Here is a 27,598-nt window from a genome sequence, read left to right on the forward strand (position 1 = left end):
TTTCCAACGGGCGCAGGGCGGGGCGGGCGCCTCCCGCCCCCCGCCCCCGTCCCGCTGAGGAGAGAGGCGCTCCGCTCGTCTTTGCCGCCTTCTCCGGCCGGCATGTTTGTTCCTTGCGACCGTGGCGGGGGCTCCGCCGGCTCCGACTTCAAAGGCTTCACTCTGCTCATGGTAAGCGGCCTTCCTGTGCCCTCGGTGGGCTTGAGGGGGCGCTGGCCCGGCGGGGCACCCCGGAGCGGGCCGCTTCTTGGGGCCTGGGCACCATGGGCGTCTGTGGGGTGCGGGCAGGGGCTTGTCTCCCTCCTTGCCCTGTGGGGCGGGAGGGCCGGGGCGCTTTGGTCTCTCTCCCCGCCCCTGCCCGGGGGTCGTCCGTGGCCGCTTGCCTGCGGCAAGGCGGAGAGGCGCTGGGCAGGCGCCTGCTCTGCCCCGGGGTGTGTGTATCGGGTATTTTGCTGAGTGAAAGTTGTCCGGGGGGATTTGCAGGGGTCCTTCCCAGAGCTGTTTCCAGCAGAGCTTAAGGCGGTCTGTTCCGTTTCCGTCAGTTTCTCCCTCCTCAGCCCCTCCGTTTTCTGCTCCTGTCAAGCTAAGGGTGTGTGCTCAGCTATAGCTACATACTTCTTGCTCCAAGATGAAAATGCTGTATGTCGTCTTACAAAATTTGCAGTACCTGCGGGTTGGCACCAGAAAAAAAGATTATTTTTTTCGTTTCGATGTGCTATGTACGTGTTTTTAATGAAAAAAATCCTCACCTGTGCTATATTTAAACTCCGATGAGGATTGTTTTAGGAAGGGTTTTAATCAACTTCGTACATGGTATGAAATCAATTTAAGACAACCTGCCTGAGGTTACATTGGTTATTGTGGGGTGAGAGTTTCAGTGCAGGCTGCAAAGTAGCAAACGATTCTTTTTCCTATTAGTGAGTCCCTTTACTGTGCTTCTTAAAGGTAAGCTTACCACCTTCCCTCGAGGGCTGCAGAGCCCGGGATGACTCTGCAGGCTGCGCGGGAAGTCACTGCTGATCAGCTGACAAGCCACAGGAAATAGATCACTGCTGTTTTCTTGGTGTGGGAGTAACGGGCTATTGAACACCAGCCCGTTTGTTATGGCAGTCTGTAAGTGCTGTAACCTCCTCTTTCACCACGGGCTTACCAGCGTCAAATTCGGTGTTTCCACAACTGGTGGCAGCAGCAGTTCCTAGACGCAGACTTGCTTATAAATTAGAGGGAAACAACCAAAAATTTTAGTGTTGTGTCCTTCTGCAGGATCTGATACTGGAAGGCAAACCTCTTGAATTTCTCTTTCTGTGCCATCAGATTATGTTGCTATCTGCCCCAGTTGGTGATAACCCACGGCAATTCTTACGAAATGAATCGAACATGAACCTTAGCATTTTCATTCTTAAAAGATGAAAAACAGTCTACTTTAGTATAGGAGCCAAGCTGGGATTTATAGGTTGAATATGTAATATCAACATTACCATTAGGTGTCACTTGAGGCCTGCCAATCTCGGTGTTACTCGTTTGAGTGACTTTTATCTACTCTGTATCCAAAAAATGAGAGGGAGGAGACAAGTTTCTAAGCCTTTAAGTTTACCATGAGACAGGATTATTCACAGAAGTATACAGGATGTTTTTGTGGGACAGGGACCAAAGTCTGCATTAGTAATCTGTTAAGAAATAGTCACCTTTGTCAGAAGATGAGCAGCCACTTTTAGATATCATGTTTGACCATAATTGAAGTACATTAAACTCTCACTATTTGAAGAGCATATTGTATTGTCCATAAAACACACTAACTCAGTGACTTCTGTTACTTCAGCCAGCAGTGTCGGTGGGAAATGTTGGTCAACTGGCAACAGATCTGGTGATTTCCACGCTTGACATGACTAAAGTTGGTTACTTCTACACTGATTGCCTGGTGCCAATGGTGGGAAATAATCCCTATGCAACAGCAGAAGAAAACTCAACGGAGCTGAGTATAAATGCTGAAGGTGGGTATTGAATGCTGAACAAAAAATTGAATGTTTGCAAGCTGCATAAGGTGCAAGGATGTTACATTTACTTTTTTTGTTGTTACATTTTGCTTATGTGAACAATGTTTAAACCAAGGTCAGTAATAACTTCGGTAACTTACAGATAAGAATGTATTTACACTTCACAGAGGCAACTGTTGCTCTTGTTTTGGATAACCGGTTTGACATATGGAACGAATAATAAATGTTGAATTTCAACAATACTATGGTGCAGCCAAAACTGTCTGCAGTTTTAATCCAAAGCAATGTGAAATGTGCACATACTTACAGTAAACTGCTGTAATGCAAGATGATTTCTGGTGTAGAAGGAAATCTAGCCTCTCTTCTTTCTTTCCACCTACGTTTGCCTTTTTCCTTATCTGATGTTTCTCCCTGTTCCCCCTTCAAACTCTTAGTTTCTTTCCCTGTATCGATCATTGCATTTCATCTGGGTTTTTTCCCCTCATGGAAATCTTAGAATAATCTGTCAATCTTTGCAAAGCTGCATAAAGAGATTATCTGAATCATTGCAGATCCTCCTATATTCTTCTTCATTCAGTCCTTTGAATTTATGACAAGTGAAATGAAGTCCAATGAAGACAATGCACAAAACCACATATTTTTAATGGTGTGGGTATTGTGAGGCTTTCCCGTATGAATTGATAGCTGAAAGGTTTACTATTCTGCAGCTTGTACATTGGATAAACCTGGATACTTCTAAACTCAGATCTCTTTCTTGCTTTCTTCTTACAAAACTTAATTATGTCTTGTAGTGTATTCACTCCCTTCGAAGAAACTTGTAGTTCTGCAGATCAGGTCACCTTTTATAAAGGTATGTATGTTAATCGATTGTTCTTACTTCACTATCCAGTTTGAATAGTTCAACTGGCAAATAGCTTAAGCGGCCTGGGTAGATTGTAAGACTATATAAGCAAAACTAGAAGAACTGTGCCACATTCTGAAATATTTTGTTTAAAAAAAAAAACCAAAACCAACAAACACTGACTTCTGCATTCTTTGAGGGTTGAGGTTTTGTTTTGTTTTTCACAGCCTCAGAATAACCCACCTACATTGGTAGATTTTAGAGTAAATACGTCCTTAGTTATTAACAGCCTTGAAAACACAAAATGGTCTGGGTTTTGTCTATTTCTTTTTTTTCTTTACACTTGCTGTCTTTGTGTGTTTGTCTTTTATTGTAATAGCTTAATTTTTGACGTCACTCCAATTTAATTATTTCTTAGTGTTGTATATTCAGTTTAACTGAATACATTCTTTTAAAAAATGGAGAATTTAGAATTACTCATTAACTGGACAGTGACTGTAATTTAAAATAAGCTGAATACCACACCAGAAAAAAAATTGTGCTGCAGTTTTGAGAAGTTCAAAATGTGGAAGAATACTCTGACATCCTATCATCCCATCTTATTCTAAGGTTTTTTTCCATTAATATTAATGGCACACACAACAGGTGGTACTGCTGTTGTTAGCATGGTCATAACGACAATTTTTATCACTATAGATGTAGTTTTGTTTAAGTAAACAGCCAGAGCAGTCTTCTGCTATTGAAAAAATATATCTGAAGCTGAAGACTAGACGGATCTGAAGAAAAATGTACATCACTGATAAACATTGTATGTAACACCTTGTATTGCTGGCTTTTGACTTCTTTTTATGGACGCAATGTATTTTTCACTCTTTTTTTTCCTCAATCTTTGCATAAAGAACAAGTACAGGCCGTTCTGTCAAACACTGCTTTCTTGGGTGAAAAGCAGCAAATGTGCCAGAGTTGTTCTCCTGTCCAGCAGCCATGCATACCAGCGCGATGATGAGCAACTTCTTGGGTAAGTTTGCATCATTAAAAGACCTAATTCATATTTCTGTTCTTTTTGACAAACTGATATGTTTCCCTCTTCTGAATACTTTTGGCAGGGTTCTCTTGCTTTGCTGAGTACTTAGGTCACAAAATGTTTTAATAGTACATTAAGTATTCTGTTATACAGGATTAGTCTCTGAACATTGTTGGTTAAAACTGCTGAAAGTACTGAGCAGATAATAAGCTGTAAGTAAATTGCACTTGGCCTGCGCTGTCAGGCAACAGAGCCTCAGTTTTAATTTCTTAATTTCTTGTGGCTGCAAGCAATGTCAAGGATTAGCTGCTAACATATAGGTCACAGGTTGGATTTTTAAAGTTAATTAGAACATTGGTTAGTTTCTTACCTCTTCTTCATTATTCTGCATTTTGAAGGTTTTCTTTAATATAGTAAGTTGTCATTCTTTTTTTATAGGAAGTTATTGATTCTTATTTGTTGGGTGGCAACTGCAAGGTTCAGACTCTATGTATTTTTATTAGATATTACCCCTTTAAAAATCAAGCATTACTCACTGATTGAGGACATAGTAATCGGTGAGTTAACAAAAACAAACAAACAGAAGTCAGTCTTTTTGCAAAAGACCAATTGTTATCCTCAGGCTGTATCAATGTGTAAGGCCTTAAAGGAGGTTTAGGTCCATGCACGTCTCAGATACAGTTACCAGTGTTATTGGCATACAGTTGCAGAATGGCCAGCTAACGGGGGATGAAATGAGAGGGACTGGTTGTTATTTGAAGCAGTCCAAGTCTTAAGTTGTGTTGATTTAACACCCTGTCCCCGACAGCACAACAGGCTAACTCTGTCATAGCAGATCCAGTAAAGAGCAAGGGCAGTGCATGCAGAAAATATTTAGACTTGACTGAAGTCTGCAGATTTGTAATGTGAGCTTATTAAGAGTACTGTATCACAGTGAAATCCAAGTTTACCTTAACTAACTTTAATTTAATTACCTCCTATCTGAAGGAAGAAAAAGCACTTTTTTTTTTGTAAATCAGTTTAACATCCGTAAGCAGTTCTCCTATTTATGTGCTAATGTGTCTGACACTTGCCAGTTATTTGAGCTTTTAAAAAGAGGGTACCTTTAGTTCTATTCTTGGCAGAAAGTTGAGTAGCTTGTACTGTTTCGAAGCCACAGGCTACTTTTTAACTTCGATTTGAAGAGGAAGGGAATATCTGTGCAATTCTTGGTTGCAGTTGGTGAGGCCCTCAAGGCTTGCAGCTTCTTCCTGTCACAAATACCATCATCGACAGTGTCTTTTATTGTCAGACTGAATGTGTTCTTGATTTGTTCCTAGGACCCCACTACGGTACCTACTTACACCTGATCTTGAGAAAGCAGTGGGAGGCCTTATGCAGGAGCTAAACTGGAAAGAAATGGAAAAAGTAGCAGCTTACCCTGGAATAAATGATACCGAAAAAGTTCTACATATTCCTGGAGGTGGCATCACAAAACTATTGTTTACCGAGAGGTGAGTGGCCTAAAGATAAGCATAGAAAGATATCAGAAGTCTTGTTTTTAGTAAACGGGTGAAATTATCTTTTAAACCGCTATGTTATAGGAAAAGTCCCTTTTTTCATGGAAAAGGGTTTTGTGGGAATAGAACTTATTCCAGATGAAGCCCATAATTAAGAGGAAAAAACACAGGGAATTCTGCATCTTAAAGTTAAAAAATGATAAAAATATGAGTGGGCTAAAGGAAAGCAATAAAGCCTTTACAGTTAAGATAGTGATTAATCTGGTATCTGATTTTATGCAAATTGCAATTTGTAAATAGTAAAATTTCTGTACCAGTGATACTTAAACTAAAACTGTTTCCCGTGATAAATAGTTCCATCATCAGTGTTTAAAAAAAAAAAAATTTTCTGAGCACTAGGAAAGAGTTAAGATTTCAGGGCCAGCAAACAGTTAGATGTGGGGGTTTTAAAAGGTGTGTGCATCAGAAGTCATGCCAAAAGCATGTCTGAGTTTCACTTTTGGATAATAATACTTGCTCATTATGGTAAAACTGTGTTAGCTCTGCGAAAGGTGTTTGTTTTGTAAGTATCAGGTGGAAAATTCACTTTTATTTCTGTAGCTATTGTTTTTGACCCCTGTCCAAACTGTTGCATCCAACAGCAGGAGAGTTACTAATATCATGCTCACCTTTGTACTGACTTCAGTATGGGAACAATAAACAAATGTGAAAGAAAAGACCTCCTAGGTCTTTAGGAAAAAAACCCAACAATCTTAATATCTAAATGAAGAAATGGGAATATTGTGAGTAGTGACATGCAGCCTGCAAAGCTGCTGTTTGAAATACACAGAAAGATAACAAGTGATTGTATCAAAGGATCTGTATAAATGTCCCACCAGCACAAAAATGCAGACTAAGTATGTAAAAGAGGTCATGACCTAGCCAGGATTCCTGCCTCACAAAGCAAAGTACAAATACAAGACTAAGAAAAAGTGTGAAAATGCAACCAAGCAAGTGTGGAGAAGGATTTAAAAAAAAAAACAAAAACAACAACAACAAAAAAACATATGCAGACATTTTTACTTTTTGTTTGGTTTGCGTGTTTGTTTGTTTGTTTGTTTGTTTTTTAACAAGCCATATGCAGATTGTTGTGGCTCTTAATACATAAGTATAATTGTTCTGGATTTAGAAAAGACATATAAATGCCTGATCATTTTTGTTGCAGCTGTTCAAAAGGAATCCAAATGGCAGTTCTTCTGAAATTCTGCTCGGAAGGGGACAACATCCCTGATGCATTTGCTCTTGTTAACTATCTTAATGAATGGCTCCAGCTAATTAAAAGCGAAGTAAGTGCAGTTAGATCTAGAGTTCTTGTTTTCATATTTTATATCCGTTATTTTCATTTTTCTTCTAATGCAGAACGTTAAAAATGTTACTCAGCTGAATTTTAGAAATGTTAAAAATGTATGGGTTGGGTTCGTTTTGGTCCTTGGTCATCAAGGATATGGCAGATTAAAGATATATTTTGATAAAAACCTCACTGGGAATTTTCCCCCCTGAAAAACGAAACATAAGCCCCTTTGTTTGACAGGCATGGGGTAAACCTCAAGGTTTGATCAAGTTTGATCTCCCACTACTCTTCTCTCAAGCAACCAATCATAATGACACTGACACTTGAAATGCTGCCCGTTATTTTAATCCACGTGCCAGAGACAGAATTATGTTGTTGTTCTTTAAAACTTAAGGAATTATTCCATTTTTGTTGCAGAGCTCCACAGATGCTTCTTCACAATGGAAAATACCAAGTTCTTGGCGCTTACTTTTTGGCAACGGTCTTCCACCTGCACTCTTCTGATCGGTTTTGAATTCTTCTGTAAGTCACCTGTATAGTCTCAAACATCCCTCGAAGGCGATTACACAGTAATTGCCAAGCAACAGCAGCTTAATTTGTGGTGTACATAAATACTTTATTTAAGAAAAATTCCTTTCACCTGTGTGGGTAGCTAAAGAAATTAAGGTAACTTTCGCAACTTGACCAAAGAAATACGTTTTGTACAGTTGTTTATTGAATAACTTTGTTGAATTTTTTGCTAATAAAATATTTTTTAAAAAACCTTTTTCTTTGGTTAGGTGTTATTGCTGTGGAAAAGCTTACGGTACACCTTCTTAATGTAACTGAGGACTTGAGATTGATGTGCAGGCATACGTTTTCTTGTGAAGATAAAACCCTGCTCTTCCATGTCAGCTGTGGATCCGGGCTGCTTTTCAAAACCTTCCTGGTGATGAAAGCAAAGCTCAGAAGTGACTAGTTCTGCCTGGGGAGACCACAAGCGGTGGAGCAGCCTGCTCTATTGCTTCTGGTCTACTTCCGTTGTATAATTTCCATTCTGCTTCCAAGGACTGCAGAGATGCTAAAACTAAAGCTTCTTAGACTGGTTTGAGAATGAATACAGTGTTCTGAAATATAAAGGAATTAAAGCATTACTCTGATGGCAGGCAGTCTGGTATCTGTGTATTTTATAAGCTTAGTCTGAGACAGTAGTTGTGTGATGCATAATTAATTCATGTGTTTAATGTTTGTAACTGTACTTGTTGCATTATCAAGCTACATGTTCAGTTTTCATCTTTTGGAAGTGCCTGGTCACATCAGCTTATTGAAAAGTAATCTTAAATCAGAATTTCTAAGTTACAGCTTATGAATGAATAGATATGACAGAATTACAGGCTAGGCTTTTAAATATTTAGTCTGCTAAATAGATTTTTTTCTTTTTTTGTGGTATGTCACACCAAAAGTACAAATGATGAGGAAAGGAAGGGCAGCAGTCCTGGAGAGATCTGCTAAAGGTGTAGGCATAAGGTTCAGTGGCCAGCTTTGCTTGAAAACTTGTGCCTGTTGGTAAAGAAGAGCAGTTCAGTCTCAGTATTCAGTGAACATGACTGGTGGCCCAGAGGATGCAATATTGTTCATCTTTTGGGGTTTTTGAAAGTTTGTGAGGTGGGAATCATAGTGCGTGTCTGTCACAGGGGACTAATATTTGAATGAATATCCAGTTACTGTTCTTTTTCCACAAAGAAATAAGAAATATAAGTGTTTCCCAGTCTTAAGTCTGCTTTGCAGAAGCAGATGATGCAGGGCCAAAGTGAACCCTGGGGAATGGGTATGTGGAGCAAATGCTTCATATAACTGTATGTCCAAATACCTTCAAATAATGACTTAAAATGGAGACAGCCTCAAGTTCAGTATTGTATTTGAGTCAGTCACAAATCTAGATGTGTGTAGAACAACGTGAGCACAAACTGCCTGCTGCTGGCATTAGGAGAACCGGAAAGGCTTCATGATTGCTTAATTACATCTGCAGCATTTGGGGTTTTTTTATTTAAAGGTTTGAATTGTGTTAACACCAATGCTTCTTAACACTAAATACCATGCTAGAAATGTAAAGTAATCCTTTGCTTGTATTAATAAGCCCTTACAGTAGTAATGCACAAAGATGCCACGTTGTATGAAGATGCCATGTTTTATGGTGTAAAAAATGAGCTGTGAGTAGATTTAAAGTGTTCAGGAATGACCCTTGTGCCTGTGACTGTGAATCAAAAGAAACTTAACAAAAAGCAACTTGCATGCAGCTGGTATGCAAGCTGTAACCAGAAATTGAACCATACAACATGACTAAAAAGATCACAACGTTATTCTGAGCTTCTACGTTTATTTCGGCTTGCAGTCTTGTCATCATTTTACAAGAAGCTTGAGTTTCTGTAGGCAAGTGGAAGGCTAAACCATTGGCAGCCTGCCTTCATATAGATCTCATCATGGTGATATTTCATGCTTGCAAATGCTGTTTATTCAAATCTTGCATTTTTAGAGAAGGACTAGTGACCTAAATATTTTCTGGTGTCATTCCTCATTGTGATGGATTCTCAGATTCTCTGTGAATGCAGCACATCACCTGTAACTGGGCAGTAGTGAGCACCGAGAGGTTTGTTAACTGCTGCGAGAGTGTAATTTATGGCTGTATGTCAGTTTGGAAAGCTGCATCTGCCAAGCTGGTTGAACACTTTTGCCTTGAAGCAGTAAACGCTTAGAGAACTTCTTAAATTGAAGCACATAGTCCTGTGTAAATCACAAGCACTACTTGCTTGCTCTTATGCACTGCTGAATCTGGAACCAAGTATTCATTTTCCTTGATGAGAATCTGGCCTTCCTGAGAAGTCAGAAGTTGAAGCTGATCATGGCCCTGGTTTCGGCTTTAGACCAGTAACTGATTAATTAGTAAAATCAGAAGCTGACCTTAAAATGAAGCCGTAGGAGATACTTAGTTCTCCTTTCCGCGCGCTGACGCCTCTGCATGGTCTAATGACCGTGTTTGGTTTCCGCCGGGGCTTTGCTGGAAAACAGGTCAGTAAAGAATGGCCTGGCAGTTTAAACATACTAATCTTGGAACATAAACTCTGTTATTTTAGAAGAGTGGGTGGAGGTGGGTCAGAAGACTACTTTGAACTGAGAGCTGCTCCACAGAATGGTGGCTTTTAAAGGGGACAGAATAGTTAACTTCTGGAGTTCTGTTGGAATCGCTCAGCAAGCCACCGTGATGGAGACGGCTGTTTAAATCAGCTGTACCTTCTTGAAGCTTTGCTGGGATGGAAACTATTCTTCAGAAAGAAGGGGGTGAACACCTACCTCTGCCTTACCTCAGCGTAGGTCCTTCTGCGGGATGAGCAAGGGAGGATTCCCACATTTGCGCAGCACTCGGGTAATTACAGCTGTAACGGCTGATTGCACTGACTTCCTTGGGGAAGGTATTTAACTGCAAAACTGTATTAATCAAAACCAAAGCAGCTGTGATCATAGATTAAATTTCAATCAAAACTAGCAGGGCTTGGAAGAAGAAGCAGCAGTGATAAAAGGCCAGAGAAGGAGAAACAAGGAATCTGAAGCAACAGCAAGGGAGTGTGTGACCACCAGGCCACAGCAAAGCAGCCTTCAGAATTCTTCTGAGGCGTGGGAGTTGTTCTTTTTTTTTTCTTTCCTTCTTTTACCAATTACAGATGAAGGTGCAATTTCTCATGAAAATACTGTCTCAAGTAGCTTAGACACAGTCATTTTTAGCCAAAATGAGAATAACCGGTACTTACATTACGAACATCTTGGAGAAATATATCAGCTGGCTAGTGATGTAACGCGTAGTTCAGCACTCTACGAATGTTTCTAAATCTAGATATGCCAGGAATCCCTTATGGTTTGTGTGCTCAAAGGCAGGGCGGGCAGGTGGCCGGACACCGTGCTGACAGCTGGTGGTGGAGGCTAACAGGAATCGGGAGTGAAATGCTGGTTTCAGAGAAGACAGTGCCCTCCCACCTGCTGTTCCTGCCGTAGTTACCCATCTGAAGACAGTCTGACTGTGCGCTGACTGAGAGAATACATCATACGTGAAGGCACCGGGTAAGCTCCTATTTATACCATGAAGGCAAGATCTCTAAGAAAACAGAAAGTAGTACTTTAATGTCTTTTAAACTCAAAACGCCATCATGTAGTTAAGCAGCAGTAGCTGGCGTGGCTTTCCTGCCCCCTTTCCCTTATGATACTCTTTTATAGCTTCTTAACCTTTTAATCTAAATCTTGTAATATATTTGTGACACGGGCAGGCAACAGAAAGTACAAAACCGTAGTAAGATTTGTGGGTCATATTCTCTGCTCATAGTCCCTGGACTGACTGACCTTTTTGTCCACAGTGAGCAGCTTCCCACTGCCAGCATGTCTCTTAGCTATTAACAAAAAGTACGGGGCATGAGATCTAATATTTGCAAGCAGTTAAAAGGCGTAAAATTGTTAGGAATTTTCTCTCTTGGAGCTTTTCTGTGATCTTTCACGCGCTCTGACGTGATGATGAACTCCATGCTCAAAACGGCATCAGGCTTCTCATCTCCTGAGTGTTTGTCAGATTTCTGGGTTACGCTGTTACGCAGCGTCTCCCCCTCTGGAGCGTGTGGGCCCTCAGAACAAGGGTTTGTTACAACTCCTGCACTTTCCGGCTACGAGTCTGCACACACCGGAGCGTTACCTTTGTTTGCTGGACTGGTGATTTTAACCAGCAAAAGACCTTGACTTAGTTTTATCCGAGACTCACAGTTGTAAAAACGATTCTATAGCTGTCTCCCCAAGTCAGGCAGGTGCAGCACAGGGAAGACTGCTCTAAGTCTTGGGTTACAAATTACACACTGAGAGCAAAGGTGAAGCCTTGACCATTCCAGACTGGCCCCAACCTACTTCTTTTTAACATAATATTTTTCACAATAAGCCCTGTGGCACAAAAAAGGGTAAGATTCTCCAGAACAGTGATCATCATTTAAAAAAACAAAAATCAGGATCCAAACTCTGGTGCCTGCTATCTGATGGTGCATTTAGCCAACACCCTCACGGCAGAGGCTGGGCTGCTGCTTTCAGGCACCATCTTTGCCGCAATCGGAGGCATTTGCAAAACAACACAATTGCAAGGAATGTCTTGGAGTTAAAAAAACCGGAAGGATAGAGCAAGTTGTGACATGGAAACATGATTTAGACCTAAAAATATACCAAAGCCATTCTTCAAGCACTATAAGCAAGAAAAGAAAAGCAACATGGCTTATTTTCTAATCGGAAACTTTTAACATGGAGCAGAATGGTAAGTACAAGAAAATGTTGGGAAGCAGTAACGAGCTTTCAGAACTGGTGGCGACTCCTCCTGGGTTCCTCTTCAAGTACGCTTGCTAGTGCAGTGCGTGTTGCCAACGGAAAAGGGTTCTGTACGAGGTATGCTCCGGTGAGGACGAGGGGAGGGAAGCCTGTGCGGCTCTAAACGCGGGAAGCTGGAAGGCATTTGCACAGTGGTGAGTTCAAACAACTGGGAGGGGGGCAGCAGCAGAGGAGATACCAGACCGTGGGGCAGGTCACAGACAGGGATGGGATGCACAGAGATGGTGCCATTCTAGTGTTGGAAAGTGAGAATTAACCAAAACGCATTCTTAGGAACTACCAGAGGTAGCCAGAATAAACTGGTGAGTCAAAATGTGGATGCAGTCAGGCAATGCAGACAAAAGGCTGTGTGTAGCGCAAGGCGGTCTGATAAGCCTAAACCTAGTTGGAAAACCAAACCATATTAAAAACTGAGACAAGGGCACAGATTGCCATGAGGCAGAAAGAAATGAGCATACTTGCTTTTCTCTTAATTCCCATCACTGGTGCTGTGAGGCACAGGCCGAGCCCTGTGTGACAGAAGCTCCTTTGCAGAAACTACCTGGTCTATAACCATCTGTCACACAGAAACCCGAGGTCGCTGTGATCCTGTTGCTGCGGCAGGCGCTGCCATGCTCTGCCGCACTCTGCCCAAGGGCCAGAGTTAACCCCTGGTGTGAGTGAGGCGGAAGGTGGGCTCGCTGCCGGGCAGGTGACCACTCACCCTCAGGCTTCACTTTCCTCCTCCTCCCCCTCTCCACCACCACCCTTAATTCCCTACCCATGGGCAGGTATATTTAGCTACCTAAATTCCAGCCCTGCACACTGACCCACTTATGTTGATTCTGAACTTAGAACCTATGTTAAAAGATGTCAACTAGAATGACTGACTGGGAAGACTTGCCAAGGATGATAACCTCTTTATACTTGTGACCAGCAAGACACACCTGGGAGCAGAGAAGAGACAGGACTGAGTGTTGTCAAGCACTACCAAACCCTTGTAGCTTTTAAAAAGCTGCTACGAGGTGTGTATATAGCAAAAGGACAAATTAAGTATTGAGGGAAAGACAGACCAGACAAAAGCGATGGAGGTGGTGTTATTTGCCTCATGCCATTTTCTCGGATGAGCCACAGATGCCAAGTTCCTCCTCAAGAGACGCAGCGGTGTAACACCTCCAGAAGGAGAAAGGGGAGTGCTCAGTACCGCGAGTGCCACGGGAGCGCTGGCTCCAAGGATTGCGCACATTTTGTTATTTCTACGCAAGACCATCCATCGTAAGTTCCTGGGTCAGAGAGCCAGGACATTAGCCCTCCCTGGGCAGCCCTCAACAAAACCTGCCGAAGCTCTGCTTTTGGAACTACTCCATCTTTGCCTGGTCATCAAGGTAGCCTGGCATCCAGTTTAGTCCAGTAGCTTAGTGGAGGGTAGTCATTGAAAAAAACCTCAAGGAACTCAGCAGTTCAATTAGAAGAGTCCCCTGTGTGATGAGAGCTGATGTACACTCAGCCCTCTCCACCCCACAGGATGAAATAAATGAGTAGCACAGTTGCTAGTTACAAGCAGGTAAAATGCTGAGGCACATGCACGTTTCCAGTAGTCACATGCCTCATGCTTACAATTCAAAGAGGCCAAAACCAATGAATCCATAAATGATAGCTGAAGGCAAAAAGCAGGAGCAGCTGAAGGCCATACCCAAAGATGGACCAAGCGGTGTGAACAGGCTGTGTTCCTGTGCCCAACGCCAGCAGGGTTTAGTGCAGTGGTTTTGGCCAGACCCTGATCTCACTGTAAACACTCCTGGTCTCACAGCTGCACCAACTTAAAAACGAAAGCAGGATCAGGTTGTGATGTTGTTTGCTCCTCCAGCAGAGGCTAGAAAGCACACTAATCGTCTAAAGAAGTTAAAATATTTAGTCAAATTTAGACCCTGGTGATTTAGACTATTTCAAGGTGGTGTCAAGCATAGATTTAGCTCAAGTAATAGGATTAAGTACTCCCCTGATTCAGCTTTGCATTCAGGTTAAACAGTGCTGGACATACCTGCTTTTGTGAATGAGCCTTAAAACCAAGTTCTGTTAAGATTTCAAGTTGCAAAAATAGCTTTAGTCAGCCTTGATTTCCCCCCTCTGCCACGCTTTACTTTCAGCAACTGTATGATTCATACCAAAAACCATTACAAAAACATGCAAAGTACAAATTACATATAAAACCCCACCACATACTAGACAGCCATGCTGAACATAGTTTTTTGGCGAGTTAAGGGTTATCTGAAACTGCCAGAGAACCTTGACGAGTGCAGAATTTAGGTCAGCTCTGGCGCAGATGGCACAGTGGGCTGGAAAGCCTGCCGAGTCCAGGAGACCTTTCAGCAGCACTCCGGCTTTCCCCTGTCCAACCCAGCCCTTCAGAGCGCGTCAGGGAGAACGCTGGCAGGGGAGGGGAGACGTGAAGCAACGTATTATTCATACAAGACACTGGGACGACACAATCCAAAACCTATTTAATTGCAGACACCGTTCACTTTGTGCGCTTTGCACCTGGCCCTCACCACCCGTTATTTATGGCCGCCAGTAGCAAGATGTCAGGCTTCCCACTTTTCCTCCCTCTAAAGCATCAACAACACGTTTCCCCTTCACAAAATGACCCTGACCATTTTGTGCATATTTTATAGCAAACATCCGAACGATTACCAAACCACCCTGTCAGATTAACAAAATAATAATCTCAGTGGTATATTACAAAAAGAAATGTGCAAGAGTTCCTCCTAGCTCAAACTATGATACTTAGCATTAATGAAAATATTTGCATAAAGCACATTCTGATCATTTTGCCGTTTTCCAGTTAAGACAGGATAGTGGGAAACCTCAAGGCAAAACATTTCTTCTTCCACAGAACAGGCTCTTAACAGTTTCTCCCTAACATAATGCGCACACAACAGCATATTGTCCATTTAAAAAAATATTTAATGCTGCCAAAAAGTATAAAAATACAGTAAGAATGGCAGTACAAAACAAAATATTTCCTAATTTATTTCTTTTACATCTTTCTACATTAATACAGGCATTATAAAAAACACAAGACGGCAAATTATTTTGTTTTGCAAAGTAGCGCGCTGCTGGTGGTCGTCTTCCCCTCGCCGCAGTTTATGCTGTAAACAGATAACTGAGGTCTTCTTGGTACTTAACAGACCTCACTTTTTGTTCCCGAAGAGGGGTTCACTGCTCGCTTTGCATGTCAATAATTTGCAGTTTATAGCTGCAGAATATTCACAAGTCTCGAAGGCTTAGGTGTCTGTCAGTCTCGGCCTGCGACATACAATGCAGAAGAAAAGTCACCGATTCAGTACACAGTACGGAAAAGAAAAGAAAAAAAAAAAAAGAAGAAATAAGAACAAGACAGCGGGTTTGCAACTCACTATAAGCACCCAACAGCTTCTCCTGCACTCCCTGTAGCAACTACCGACTACCGTTCGCCTGTAGCGAGCGCTCTCGGAAAGCCGGTGCTTTTTCAGAAGGTATTTCCATATTACAGTATAAGGCACAGACTTGCTGGAGAGCTTCACGTACAGGTCTCAGGCCAGCAAACCACTTACTCGCGCGTTTAACCACAAGCACGGCAGAACTCTTCTGGGGCCTTAGTGGGACTAGAGAAGGCTGTGTCTCAGGACACTAACATCACCCCTCATGGCTTTGTCCTGGCACAGCAGCACGGAAGTGAGGGTTTCTGGACAAAGGCCTCTCGTAGTGAGGAAGACATCCCAACTCTGGACATTTTATTCCTAGAGAAGGTAAGGCTCTACTCCGAGGAACACCAGAAAAAAAAACAAACCTTGGTGTTTACAGCACCAAATACCCAAGCTGCTAAAGTAAAACAAGAACAAAAAAGGTTTTCTTCTGCGCAAAAACAAGCGTCTAAGATCTGCAAGCACTACCCTGATTCATAGAGCAGCTTTCTGCGATCAGTTAAGACACATTTAAAAGAAAATTCTTCCATGTATTTCTCCTTCCAATTTAAATAACGACTCAGACAGAGATGCAATTTTGAACACATTTATTTTTTGTACATAAAAACGAAAGGCTGACCTAAAATTTTGGGGGAAAACAAATAATTTGCCCAGGAAGACTACTGTGTGTTACGTCAACTTTGCAAATTTCGTCCTCTGACTTAAGCCACCGGGCCATGCAGAAGACTTCCTCTTTTGTCATCGTTAATTTAGTTTCTTGTGCAGTCTTCAAGTGTTTCAAGTTTTTAGCTATAATGCCAAACAGCGAACTAAGTAATTTGGTTAACATTCATTAAACTTAAAGCTAGCCAGGCTTTGCAATCGCCCGCACGATCCAATCACACATACATGCAGACACATTTACACCTCTTCCCTTTTCAGTGGGATGTAAACTGGTGTCAGGAAACCATTTTACTCAAGGTTTAACAGAAAAAGCTAGTTTCACTTGCAACATCTTACTTCCATAAAATAAATCTGCCTTTTTTTTTTTTAAATCGCTATTTCACACTGAACACAATTATTTTACTTAATACATTTCAAGAAAAATACAGACATCCCATCACTAAGTGGACTGTCCCTGCACCAAGAACATAAAGAGAAAACCTAAAGGACTAATTCTGAATTTGCAAACCCCTTGCAATGGAGGTCCACGTGATCGTTAATGGTTTGGGCTTTTTTCCTCTAATAAAAACATGTGATTTGTCCAGAAGAAGTGTTCATCCGAGAGTCAAGCATTGTTTAATCAAAATCAAATTAATCCACTATGCATCAAATATTCTGACTGATGTACTTCCAGGTCAGAGGGCAAACCCCATCACGGTAACACTTGGAATCGAGTGCAACAGCGTTTCAGAAGCAGCACAGGACCAGCCAGCAGCCTGCCTAGCGCTGGGCAGGGGGGGAGGCAGGAGAGGGGGCAGAAGACATGGCCTTCATTTTTACTCTTTCTTTAATTTTGGTTTTTAAGGATTACTGACAGAGCAGAAAGAAGAGTTTTATCCAAATTATCTCCTGGAATGTACCAAGAGATCGAATGTTTAACTCGTCTTCTGCGCCCATACTGTCGTGGACAATTCACTGTGCAAGATAGTTTTGTCCAAGACTTGTATCAGCTTATGGTCCTTGAATTATTAATAATTAAGACTCTCAAGATACTTACAATCATGTAACCAAACAAAATTTTTTACAGGAAAACTGATGAATGTGCAAGTCCTGCTTTATTGCCTCAAGGAGGTAATAGAGTGTGAGATGACATAAGCAGGCCCCCTCCTGCCTTGCCCCACACAGGAAAGAGGAATGCCTGCTCAGGATCGAGGGAGCAAAATAGCCAGGATTAGAAGATGGTATCAGGAAACAATTCAAGCGACAACCTGACAAGACACAGTTAGAGCTCAGTGTCTGTAGGACACTGGTGGCCCAGGAACTCCTCCTCACGCAAGCAGACAGGCGATAAATGACAGCACGATTTCAGTGAAGGTTTCACCTGCACTTTTTCCTTGGCTGCTTTTAAGTATTTAGAGTAAAATCTGGAATGTTTCTGTTCTAAAATAATTTAATTACATTCCATGTGTTTTCCCATAACCAAAATATCTTTTAAGGCACATACATTTACACCTACTATCAGTTATGGCTGATACTGAAAACCTGTCTTCCCAATTTAAAGAGAGGAGGAAAAAAAAAAAAAACAAAAACGCATCTTTTGCCTAGCCTCTTGTTGGCTAAAAGTTACCATGGTGGTAACAGTTACGAAATGTCTTAAAATAGGTAAGCTGCCTATGCTGTGTCACAGCAATCGGTAAGTCCTTTTTGCTGTCAGAGCTACTCAGTTGGTCAGTAATGCCACAGGACAAACTGTTTTACTGACACACAATTTCCCAAATTCGGAACTGTATGTTCTAAGAAACTACACTTGTTTTCTTTAACTGGGCCCTTAAGCATTTGTTTACTATATAAACAGTGTAGTCCAAAATAGTATTAGCTATTGTGAAATGAGAATTTCAAAGAGTGAAACGCAACTTCAGTTTGCGTAGTAAACGTCAGACTATTTGGGCCCCGTGCCTGATACGGTACTACTAAGCTTGAACGTAGTGGAAACCTTTCAAGTTAACTCCTTTGGATAAGGAGAAAAGTAATTATCTATCTTGTTTAGTATTTCTCAGCAGTAAATCCAAGCAGCACTTTACGGGGTGGGGGGGGTGGGGATGATGATGAAAAAAGGAAGGGGGAAAAAGACACCCCCCCACCCCCAGGAGAAAACCAAGCTAGGAAAATGGAAGGAGAAAACAAGACTTCTCTGAAGTCACCCAACAAGGCAATGCTTGAATAAATAAAATCGAGGTTTCAAAGTGCAGTCTGATACTACAAATTATTAGGTCTCAACATGAATGACAGCAAGCTACATACAGCCACATACGATCTCTGTATTCAAAGAGAATTTAAAGGACAGAAAGCAATTTGTGTTGAATCACTATTTAGCAAGTGTTATCATCCAACTAATGGAAAAGGAGCACTCAATAATTTTAAAGTGACTGTAGCATAGGCATTCCCAAAACATGAAGTTTTTAAAGTCCTGCCTCTTCAATACAGCACTGGGGAACCTGAAAAGCAATTCTAGACTTCGTGACGTTAGGCAAGCGGCTCTTACAGCCAGACACCCTGGGTATGGCAGAACGCTACCAACGTTTGTTTTATGCTACAACCACCCTTGGAAGTCCAACTGTAGTCTCCTTTGATGTGCTTTCTACACCTCTTACTGATGAATGTTACTCTTTCTAGCAATTAAAATCTATAGACACACAGAACATTATGTTTCACATTTAATGGAATGTCGTAACTTGGAACAATGTTGGCCTTCAAACAGTAGTTGAAGTCTGAATACATGAATCAACTTAACAGTATGCTTTTCAGTGGGGGCTAAGTTTGCAAAAGCCTTAAAAAAAAAATTATCAAATTTTCAAGCCTTACTTAAATAATGAAAATTACAAAAAAATAAATAAGGAATGCAAATTAACAGAGTAGAAATTGGTAAGTGCTTCATCAGCCCCCTAGCTGCTCATATCCTGAATTTGAAAGTCAAAATATGGGGAATGGTTGCACTATTATTTTCATGCACAAATTATAATCACATTTAGTTTCAAAATCAAATTTTTGTTGGTCAGAAATTTGTACAAACTGGGCTTTTAAAAGTACAGTGAACTACAAAAAGATTAAATATGCAATTATAAAATATATTTATCCTAGGTCATAAGAATATAAAATGTTTATGTTCATGTCACTAGTACATTACACATTACACACATTTAAGGATAACTTATTTGCATTAATAATGTAAATGATACAACACTGTTTATTGCTTATGTCAGGCATGTAAATTTAAATCCAGACAGCCTTCAGTAGCTAAACCTCTGCAGTTCAGGGTTTGCTTAAGATGCGGTAGAACACCATTTTAAAAAGTGTATAAACAGTTGCAGCAAGTTTGTACCTGCTCAGAGAAATAAAATAAAACCACCCATCAACTCTGCTGGGGGCAGCGGTTCATTTTCGTAAGTACCTGCAGTGTAAAGTCCTGAGATGTTGACATGGGATCAAGTTTACGTCACTTCTCTATTGTATTTAACGGTCTGTACCCATTCCAGGCGCAAGGAGTTTACTGCTTAAAGTCACACCCCTAGTCATTAACTTGCAGCAAAATTAGCTGCTGGAGCAGACAGGCTTACTGTTTACTTACAAGGAATGTTCTTGAAAATACATTTTCCAGCAAGAATAAGCGCCAACTAAAATCAGTGTACCAAACCCAATCTTAGTGAGAATAGGTTTCCAATATAACCACCTTTTTCTTTTTCTTTCAGTCTCATTTAGCTTCTGCTTCATCTGCTGCAGCTTCTGTGCTGTGTTAGCTTTCCTATCCTCTCGCAGTCGTTTTCGGACAGCACTTAAAGATTAAAAAAAAAAAGGTAAATCTTAAATTGTAGAACAGGAAAAAAAGGCTATCAAAATATTAAAACAAACCTCTTCCCAACACACTCCCAATAGTTAACCAACCCACCAGTAACATATGGCAGCAGTATACAAAATCTAAACCAAGCAATCTTTTATGCTGTTTTAACCACCTTGATGTGGGCAGTTGCAGGTCAGTAAAGCCCCATGAACTAAGTAAGTGACATATGTAAAGATAAGTGGTGCTTGACCTACGTGTTCAACAGGGAACAGAATTAGCTTCGTTATCTGAGCTTAGGCTTTCACCCCCATCAGTGCCCGGTTTGGTGGCTGAGAGGTTTTGCACAGAGGCTGCTTTTAGATGCAACGTCAGGTACTAAGTGCAAACATTCACAGTATTTGAGCGTGTGCCTCCACTGCAGATCTCACACAAGCCTCACTGACGTATTGATCCTAACCTACTCATGTCTGCATGCAGTTTAACAGCCCTCATCTTCGGCTGTAAGCCACATCTTGATCAAGGATACAGGCTAAAAAGCAGTTGTGTGTTGTTCCACTATCAGGGTTGCCTTGTAATTCTTGTCTCCAAAAGTATCCTCACAATCCCTAAGAAAGCTTAACACTGACACAAAAAACCCTCTTTGATAGTCCAAGTCCTAGCATATAAACACCACACTCATAGCCATGCTCCCCTCTCCTGCTTGTGAGGGGGTCCTTCAAACACCTACAGAATCAGTGTCATTCTCTCTCAAAACACTCATAAAGACATGGAAAGATACACTCATCCGGGCATGCAGTAAGCTATCTGATATTTCAGAATTCCAGTCTATCTACATTGAACTGCTGTGCCCCATCTCAGACTGCGGCCCTTTGGGACAGACACTGACTCCTCCTGTGCACTGCACGGCTTGGCACAACCCAGTCCGGTTTCTGGGTCTCTGTATGAGATATCGTACATGATATGAGATGTGTCTATATCCTAGTACGGACCCACAGGCTACCATCACGTGGGCAGGCCCAAGTGACACAGTGCCTCAAGGCACAGCAATTCAGATGGTAATTCCCAACACAGCAGCTCACAGCTGAGGCATGAGGCAGAGAAACTTGAAAGACAAATTCACATGCCACAGCTAAAATGCAGAAATCTATTCACCATGGTAGATTTAACATGGGTGGAAGGTAACATATGGCTTCAATGATACACTTGCAGTCATCAGATATAAAGAAGTAGGTGATAAAAACTTTGTGATTCTGAAGTATCATTTTTTTTCCAGAGGTTAGCATTGTATTAAAAATCAGTATCAAATTACTTCGGGCACTTTTAGGACCTAATTGACATTGCACAACAGAGTTCATAGTCTTGTAGGAAAAGGCTTTCAAGCATGACATTTAGCTGCTTTGATTACAGACATCTGTTTTTCTTCTCTTGACCTCTAAACAATAAAGGTTTATTACAAGGAATAACTTGTGGGGTTTTTTTGTTTTGTTTTGTTTTGTTTTTTTAATCAAATCAAACAGCCAAATACCACCCGAACTCTCCCTCTACTGAACAAAGATCTTGAAGGTTTCTTACGGTAAGAAAATCATACAGTAATTCAGCCCCTCAGGAGTGTGTCTGCCTTCTATATGGTTTCCTCATTTTGCTTACCTTTCATTGTTTCCATCTGTGATATCCTGAACTTTAGTGGACAGGTCAGTATTTATTTTCTCCATTTGATCTTTATTCTCCAGGCCTATGCTGTTCCCATTGTACTTCTCCGTGGTTATTTTGGTTGGGTGTGGAGGAGACTGCTCAGAACTTGGCGCTTGGTCCTCCTTAGAGAGCTCCTTCCACCGTTTCTGCAAACAAGGAGAACATATTTCAAACATTCCCCTAACACTGCAAGCTCTCTTTGACCCAAGATGTAATTCCCTTAATCTACTTCTGTGGGAAGACAATATGAAGGAAAAAAGATAACTGCTGGATGAAGAAGTAAGGTTAGATGAAGATGAGTCTTCTCCAACAATGATCTGTTTTTGTATTTCTCCAAGAAAATGCTACTGTGAAGTTATGAGGACACTAACTTCAGGGTTTGTACTGTCTGCAGAAGCTTCACAATGAGGCAGAAACTTGTCTTGTATAATCCTGCCCTGTCCATCTCCCTCTACTCTCTCCTGGCCCACGCTGTGCTGTTACCTTTTATAGCTCCAAACACAGTAAGCCCTTCAGTGCAAGAACTGCCTATAAATCGACAACTGGAAAAACTGGCAATGCCAATGGGAAGAAAAAAAAAAAAAGAAAATCTAGGGTTATTTATGCCAAAGTCATGGTCTACTATTTCACCTAGTGGTCCATGAGCCCAGAGATCGACTGTATCATCAAACAGATATTCACCTTGTTTTGAGAAGTAATCTGAAATGAGACTGAACCAACAACAACAAAAGGAAAGGTGAGAAGTTAGAAGTGGTTTGCTAGGTCTCTGTCCTAATGGGTAATTGTCCTATTGATGAATAGTCTGCAGGATTTCTTGCAGCAAAATTTCATGCAGAAAAAACCTAGAAAGGTAACAGGAAGGAAAAGGATTGCCCCTAAAAAGCAAGCAGTCCTTTTCTCACACAGGTCAGCCAAGCTTATAAAGATATAGAATACCTGGGGGGGTGTGTGTGTGTGTGGTGGACCAGTTCATTTAAAATGTCTATAAGAAAGATTAACTGAAAATTGACTCCTCAAAAAATGAGTGTTAGATTCCCGTTTGTCAAATGACTTCAAGACTGCTGGTCTAAACTAAATATCAGGCTCAGAGAGTGATGTCAAAAAAACCCAGGTACTTAAGTGACCTGCTGGCAGAGCAAGCCTTAACCATGAACCGACTCCTCCGTTGCAGAGGAGCATCCAGTATAAATCTGAAATTCACAAAGGGAGTCTTCATATGTCTTCACAAGACACTTCACTCTCAGAGGTTTTCTTTGTTTTGTCTTAAAGGACATGGGGGGGGAAACAGCCACTAACAAATGGAAATCCACTGAGCAGCTCCCTCTTACTGTCCCAGAAAAAGGCATTCTGGAAGACACGGTTGTGTCCATAAGAGACTTGCTGGCTGAGATAAATACTGATTACATCTGCAAAGATAAGCCTCACAGGAAGAACTGAAATCGGAGACAATTTTACTACTCTTGTCAATCAGAAGGAATTTCCCACCAAGAATTCTATTTTAAACATGTAATAACAACAGCTCGAAGGGCTGCTAGTTTCAAGTTTAAGTATCTATGACAAGACTACGTGAATGGCAGGACTGGTAAAATAATGTAGAACTTGGAGCAGACAGATGAGGAGGATTGTGTTGCTAAAATACCTTGGCCATTTTATGATAGTACCTGGAACTTTACAAAAAAGAAAAGCAAAAATGTATGTCAGGAACTGAAGTACTACACTGCATCCCGTGAAATTACATCTGGAAGAAACAAAGAAGTGACGAAGTTTGATTTGAGAAATACAATTGTCCTTAAAACTGTACCCATAATGCCTGTGTAGGGCAGCTAAGCCTTAGGGCTGTATTGCCTCTTGGAATGAATGGAGACAACAGGAAGGCATGTTAAGGCGTTCAGGTGACAGGATGAGGTGAAGGTCAGATACAGTTTTTCTGGATTCACAAGTTTCAGTACAAAATTAGAATATTCTTGCTCTCTGTCCGCAAAACACATTTATGGGTCTAAGGAATTCAACCTTCTTTGTCCTTTCAAAGCCACAAATTTATTTTCCAGAGACCACTAATTTCAACAGATTTTTCTGAAAGAGTGATGGTTAGTTATTCTACTTTGCTGCTGATGTGCTTTTAACGTATCTTCATTATGAAGGAATTGTATAGAAATGAAAACTTCCGTCTTGTTCTACCTCACCCATTTTATGCCATGCAGCACTGCAGTATTATTAGGAATCAAGAACTGTTTCAGCTTCAGCACCATGCAGCAGCACTCCAACCACATGCCTCTGCAGGGCTTCAGGGCAACCTAGGCAAGTGTATGATCCTTCCTTTCAGTCAGTCACAGGTGGAAATCCCAGAGGTGCTCAATGAGGGGAAGAGACTCCTCACCTGCCAATACAAGCATTGCAGGTGCAGCCACTAAAGGTTCAAGTGCACATTGTGTTTGTCTGCACAGATTACTGACTTCTGAAATCCATGAAGATATGTCAGGGGTGAACATATGGGTGATGTTACATTAGAGAAGTGTTCAGTGATGTCATGCCCTCTACATCACTAGGCAGAGAAAAGTAAACACCTCTCACACTCTGGACAGTACAACCATTTCCTATGGGGGAAAAAAAAAAGGATCCAGCTGACCCTGAAAGTAGAAATACTCCTATTAAGTACAGCCAATTGATTTTCTGCACACGACCCTGAGGCCTAAAGGGAAAAGCACCAGGGCAATGGCCTGCACTGCAGAAACGCTGGTTTAGGAAAGGTCATCTGAACAATCATAACAATGAAAAAAAAGAACAAATGAGAAGTGCGCCTTCCTAGGCATTCTCTTAGTACAAAGAAATAACACACTTAACTGACAAGCTGTATTCTGAGTTGACTATGCTCCCTTTTATCCAGAAACAAGAAATCCTGTGATCTAGATGTGTGAGGAACTAGAGCTGCTCACAGTTTGGAGCACGGCTTTTGAAAAACCAAAGCAGAAAAACCTATTAGAGAGAATAATACCCTCATACCACCAGAAACAGCTTCCAGAAAATAAAGAGGCTAAATTTCTGATAGTGTTAGGATGAATCATGTGGTCTTCTAGGCACATGGCACAGTGTCAGACTAGCAGCACACAACCTAGGTGTTGATTTGTACTTGTGCAAAATTATTTATTTACATAGCAAGTCAAGAAACATTTGTCAAAGAGGAAAATCTGACAACTACCAGAACCACAAAAGAGAGGAAATGTGTTTTACTTTATCTGCTTCATTTATGATTTTAAGAGATCAACAAAATAAGAAGTCCTAGCATAGGAAAGCAGAATTGAGTCTGATCCACAGCCTCTCCTCCCAGTTCTCCCTCCCAGCCAGACCCACCCATTTAAAATAGCTGTAGCTGCTGTTACACCTGCAAGCCACGCTGATAAAATAGTGAGATTTGGTCATCTGTATACCGCATATCTCATTATATTTGGCTAGATTCTACTAACAGTGGGGGGAGCAGGGGAGAAGGAGGGGGGCAGGAAGGCAACTTTGCTAATAAACCTGATCTGTAGCATGAGCCAACTTTATTGTTAGGAAAATAAATAACAAAGATCAAGAAACCCTAAAAAGATCCTTTCAATCTTTTCAAAGTGATACTGGGCATTATTTTTGCTTTTCAGTATTGAAGATATCAATTTAACCTTTTTTTACATTTATACATTAGCACAGAGAAGTTATATTTTATCTAAGAGGGGACAAATACATAGGATTAAAAGTTTAGCTGATAGAAGGTGCTGATCAGATACCCTGTAATACATTCCAGGCACCTACTGAAGAAGGCAAATTATTTAAATCCCACAAAGTTCTTTCTTTTAAAATAGTTCAGAGCTCATTCTTAACTCCTGTTAGCAGTCTACTGTTTATGTTTAAATACACAGATATAAACATTTACCTGTATAGTTGAATCCCCCATTATAAATTTTGCTCCTTCTATTACAGCCATATATGAAAATCTTAGCTGATCAGGAGTCTGAATAAGTCCCATTCGGTATTTTCTCATATCCAGTAATACTTTCTTAATATCTACAGAAATCGGGTCTTTTTTCTCCATCTGTAAAGAAAGTTACATAGAAAGAGCCATTGCTACTGATAGAGACAACATATAAAAATAATTACAAGAGAGTCATAAAATTCATCCTACTTCAGATAGCCATTTTCTGCAACCATTAAGAAAAGGGTCCTGTCAGACGTGCAAGATAGTCCATGTTTAGAGAAAAAGACTTACACATTCAGTTGTCTCAATATATACTCATAAGCCTAACTTTAAGCTCATATTAAAAAAACAAAACAAGCAAGCAACCGTTATCTTTTCTAAGCACATATTATATAAGAGGAAAAGAATGCTTACTATTTACTTTCCAGGAAGCTTTGAAAATGTGTAAAATACTTCAAGATGGATTTGTAAATGTATTTCAAGAGTTGTGTTTTTAAACCATCAAAATATTCGAAGAAAAGAAAAAAGTATTGTGTCTTTAATTAAAGTTTTCACTGGCATGTCATTAACCTAAATGCTTCTAAAGCCTTCTGACCAAAAAGCCCACATTAGGAAGACAGGCAGGGTCTCAGGAGCAGGAAAGGGGTGACAGAGAAGTTAACCAAACACTTACCAGAACAAGACACGTGTCTACCAATGAAAACGTGCCAGAACGTCCTATCCCCGCACTGCAGTGAACCACTGCGGGTCCCTGTTCAGGACTTAGTGAACCAGACTCTCTGACTTTAAACAGGAAGTTCAGGAACGAAGCTGGGGATTCAGGAACTCCGAAGTCTGGCCATGTAGTATAATGAAAATGAGAGATCATCCTGGACTCACCACTCTAGAAGTGAAAACAAATAAACAATAGAACCAGAAAGTATTCTACTTTTGTTTAGCTAGCACACATTTCCCCACGCTAAATCAATAGCTATTTTCTATTTTAAGCCTCCCATTTAGACAAACAATCCAATAACCTCCTTCAAGTCGGATGACAATCAACAGTGCAACCTGAAGCACTTTTATATCCAAATTGGTAGTTCTCCCCTTTGCAATTATTGCCCTGCACAGTTTTTTTTTCTTCTCCTCCAACTTCCAATACTATATTTGGTTTGCTTTACTACTTGCCCCCAAATATTCTGTTTTCTACCATTAATGCAGCTTAATGGCTGACACCAGTTATTACAGTGCTAGCATTAACAGGACTGAAAAAATGCCCATCAGCATTGCGAGCAGTCTCCAGTCTTGCTTAGAGCAACTTCTAATATCAAGAGATATTAGAGTCTCCTTTATACTAACCACACTACTGAGAGGAGCAGGAAGCTTTACGGAAAAGGCCTAGAAGAACCCATACAATGCAGGATGCCTAGCAAGACCTGCTGGATGTATTCGTCCTTTGTATGTAAGAAGGAAGGATTCCAAAACCCTGCAGTTGTTTCAGAACCCGACAGCTCCTCTCCTAACTTGACCAATTAACTGCAAGTATTGAAATGACAGCAAGAAACTACGTATATATCTGAAAAGTGATGATGACAAGTTTGGATTATATCTTTATGGAACTCACTTCAGAACTGCTGTTAAACACCACTCCTTGCCTCCTTTTTCTTGCTACAGTGATTTTGAGACAACTTGATCACTGATTTAGCTCAGAAATTTTAGAAAGGTTCAGTTATTTTTATCCTTCCTTCATTTCATCTTATTTTCCAGATAGATTAAAAGCTACGTAAACAGGAAGATTTTAAATATCAATGTATTCCAGAAAAGCTATTTTTCTTTTTCAGCAACAGTAAAATATAGCTATGAAATTAAAATAAGTTCTACTGTTCATCTCCTGCTCAGTCTGTTTCAACTTCTTACGAGGGACAATTTGTGAAACTCCTTTGTGAAACTAAAAGAATCCAGTTCACATTCACCACAATACCAAAAATACT

The 27,598-nt window shown here is 40.8% G+C and overlaps 2 protein-coding genes across 3 annotated transcripts in view; one reads left to right on the forward strand and one right to left on the reverse strand.

Moving 5' to 3' along the window:
* Positions 1-11: 11 nt before the first annotated feature.
* PSMG2 (proteasome assembly chaperone 2) lies at positions 12-8,906 on the forward strand. The gene is made up of 8 exons (XM_064443053.1): positions 12-171; positions 1,820-1,991; positions 2,786-2,844; positions 3,735-3,853; positions 5,179-5,352; positions 6,563-6,683; positions 7,106-7,210; positions 7,468-8,906. Exons 1-7 carry the CDS (start codon positions 103-105, stop codon positions 7,190-7,192), a joined length of 801 nt encoding a protein of 266 aa, XP_064299123.1. The 5' UTR covers positions 12-102; the 3' UTR covers positions 7,193-7,210; positions 7,468-8,906.
* A 6,083-nt stretch (positions 8,907-14,989) lies between these two features.
* The window catches only part of PTPN2 (protein tyrosine phosphatase non-receptor type 2), a 32,363-nt gene continuing 19,754 nt past the window's right edge, over positions 14,990-27,598 (reverse strand). Inside the window, exons 6-10 of one of the 2 annotated variants that reach the window (XM_064443056.1) lie at positions 26,302-26,511; positions 25,587-25,745; positions 21,635-21,825; positions 19,880-19,981; positions 14,990-15,352 (exon numbers count right to left, since the gene is read on the reverse strand). In XM_064443056.1, the coding sequence (XP_064299126.1) occupies positions 15,331-15,352; positions 19,880-19,981; positions 21,635-21,825; positions 25,587-25,745; positions 26,302-26,511 (684 nt within the window). In that variant the 3' untranslated portion in view covers positions 14,990-15,330. Of the gene's footprint in view, positions 15,353-16,082; positions 19,982-21,634; positions 21,826-25,586; positions 25,746-26,301; positions 26,512-27,598 lie in introns of those variants that run through there. The other variant, XM_064443055.1, reaches the window with a different exon arrangement.

The sequence above is a fragment of the Phalacrocorax carbo genome, chromosome 2 (genome assembly GCF_963921805.1).
Source record: "Phalacrocorax carbo chromosome 2, bPhaCar2.1, whole genome shotgun sequence".
Lineage (NCBI taxonomy): Eukaryota > Metazoa > Chordata > Aves > Suliformes > Phalacrocoracidae > Phalacrocorax > Phalacrocorax carbo.

What these genes read in the sequence shown, in the direction of transcription:
- PSMG2 (XM_064443053.1), top strand. Translation starts at nt 103, where the DNA reads ATGTTTGTTCCTTGCGACCGTGGCGGGGGCTCCGCCGGCTCCGACTTC. An exon ending in AAGGCTTCACTCTGCTCATG is followed by an intron (nt 172 to 1,819) that starts GTAAGCGGCCTT and finishes CTGTTACTTCAG; the next exon opens with CCAGCAGTGTCGGTGGGAAA. An exon ending in TCCAGCTAATTAAAAGCGAA is followed by an intron (nt 6,684 to 7,105) that starts GTAAGTGCAGTT and finishes TTTTTGTTGCAG; the next exon opens with AGCTCCACAGATGCTTCTTC.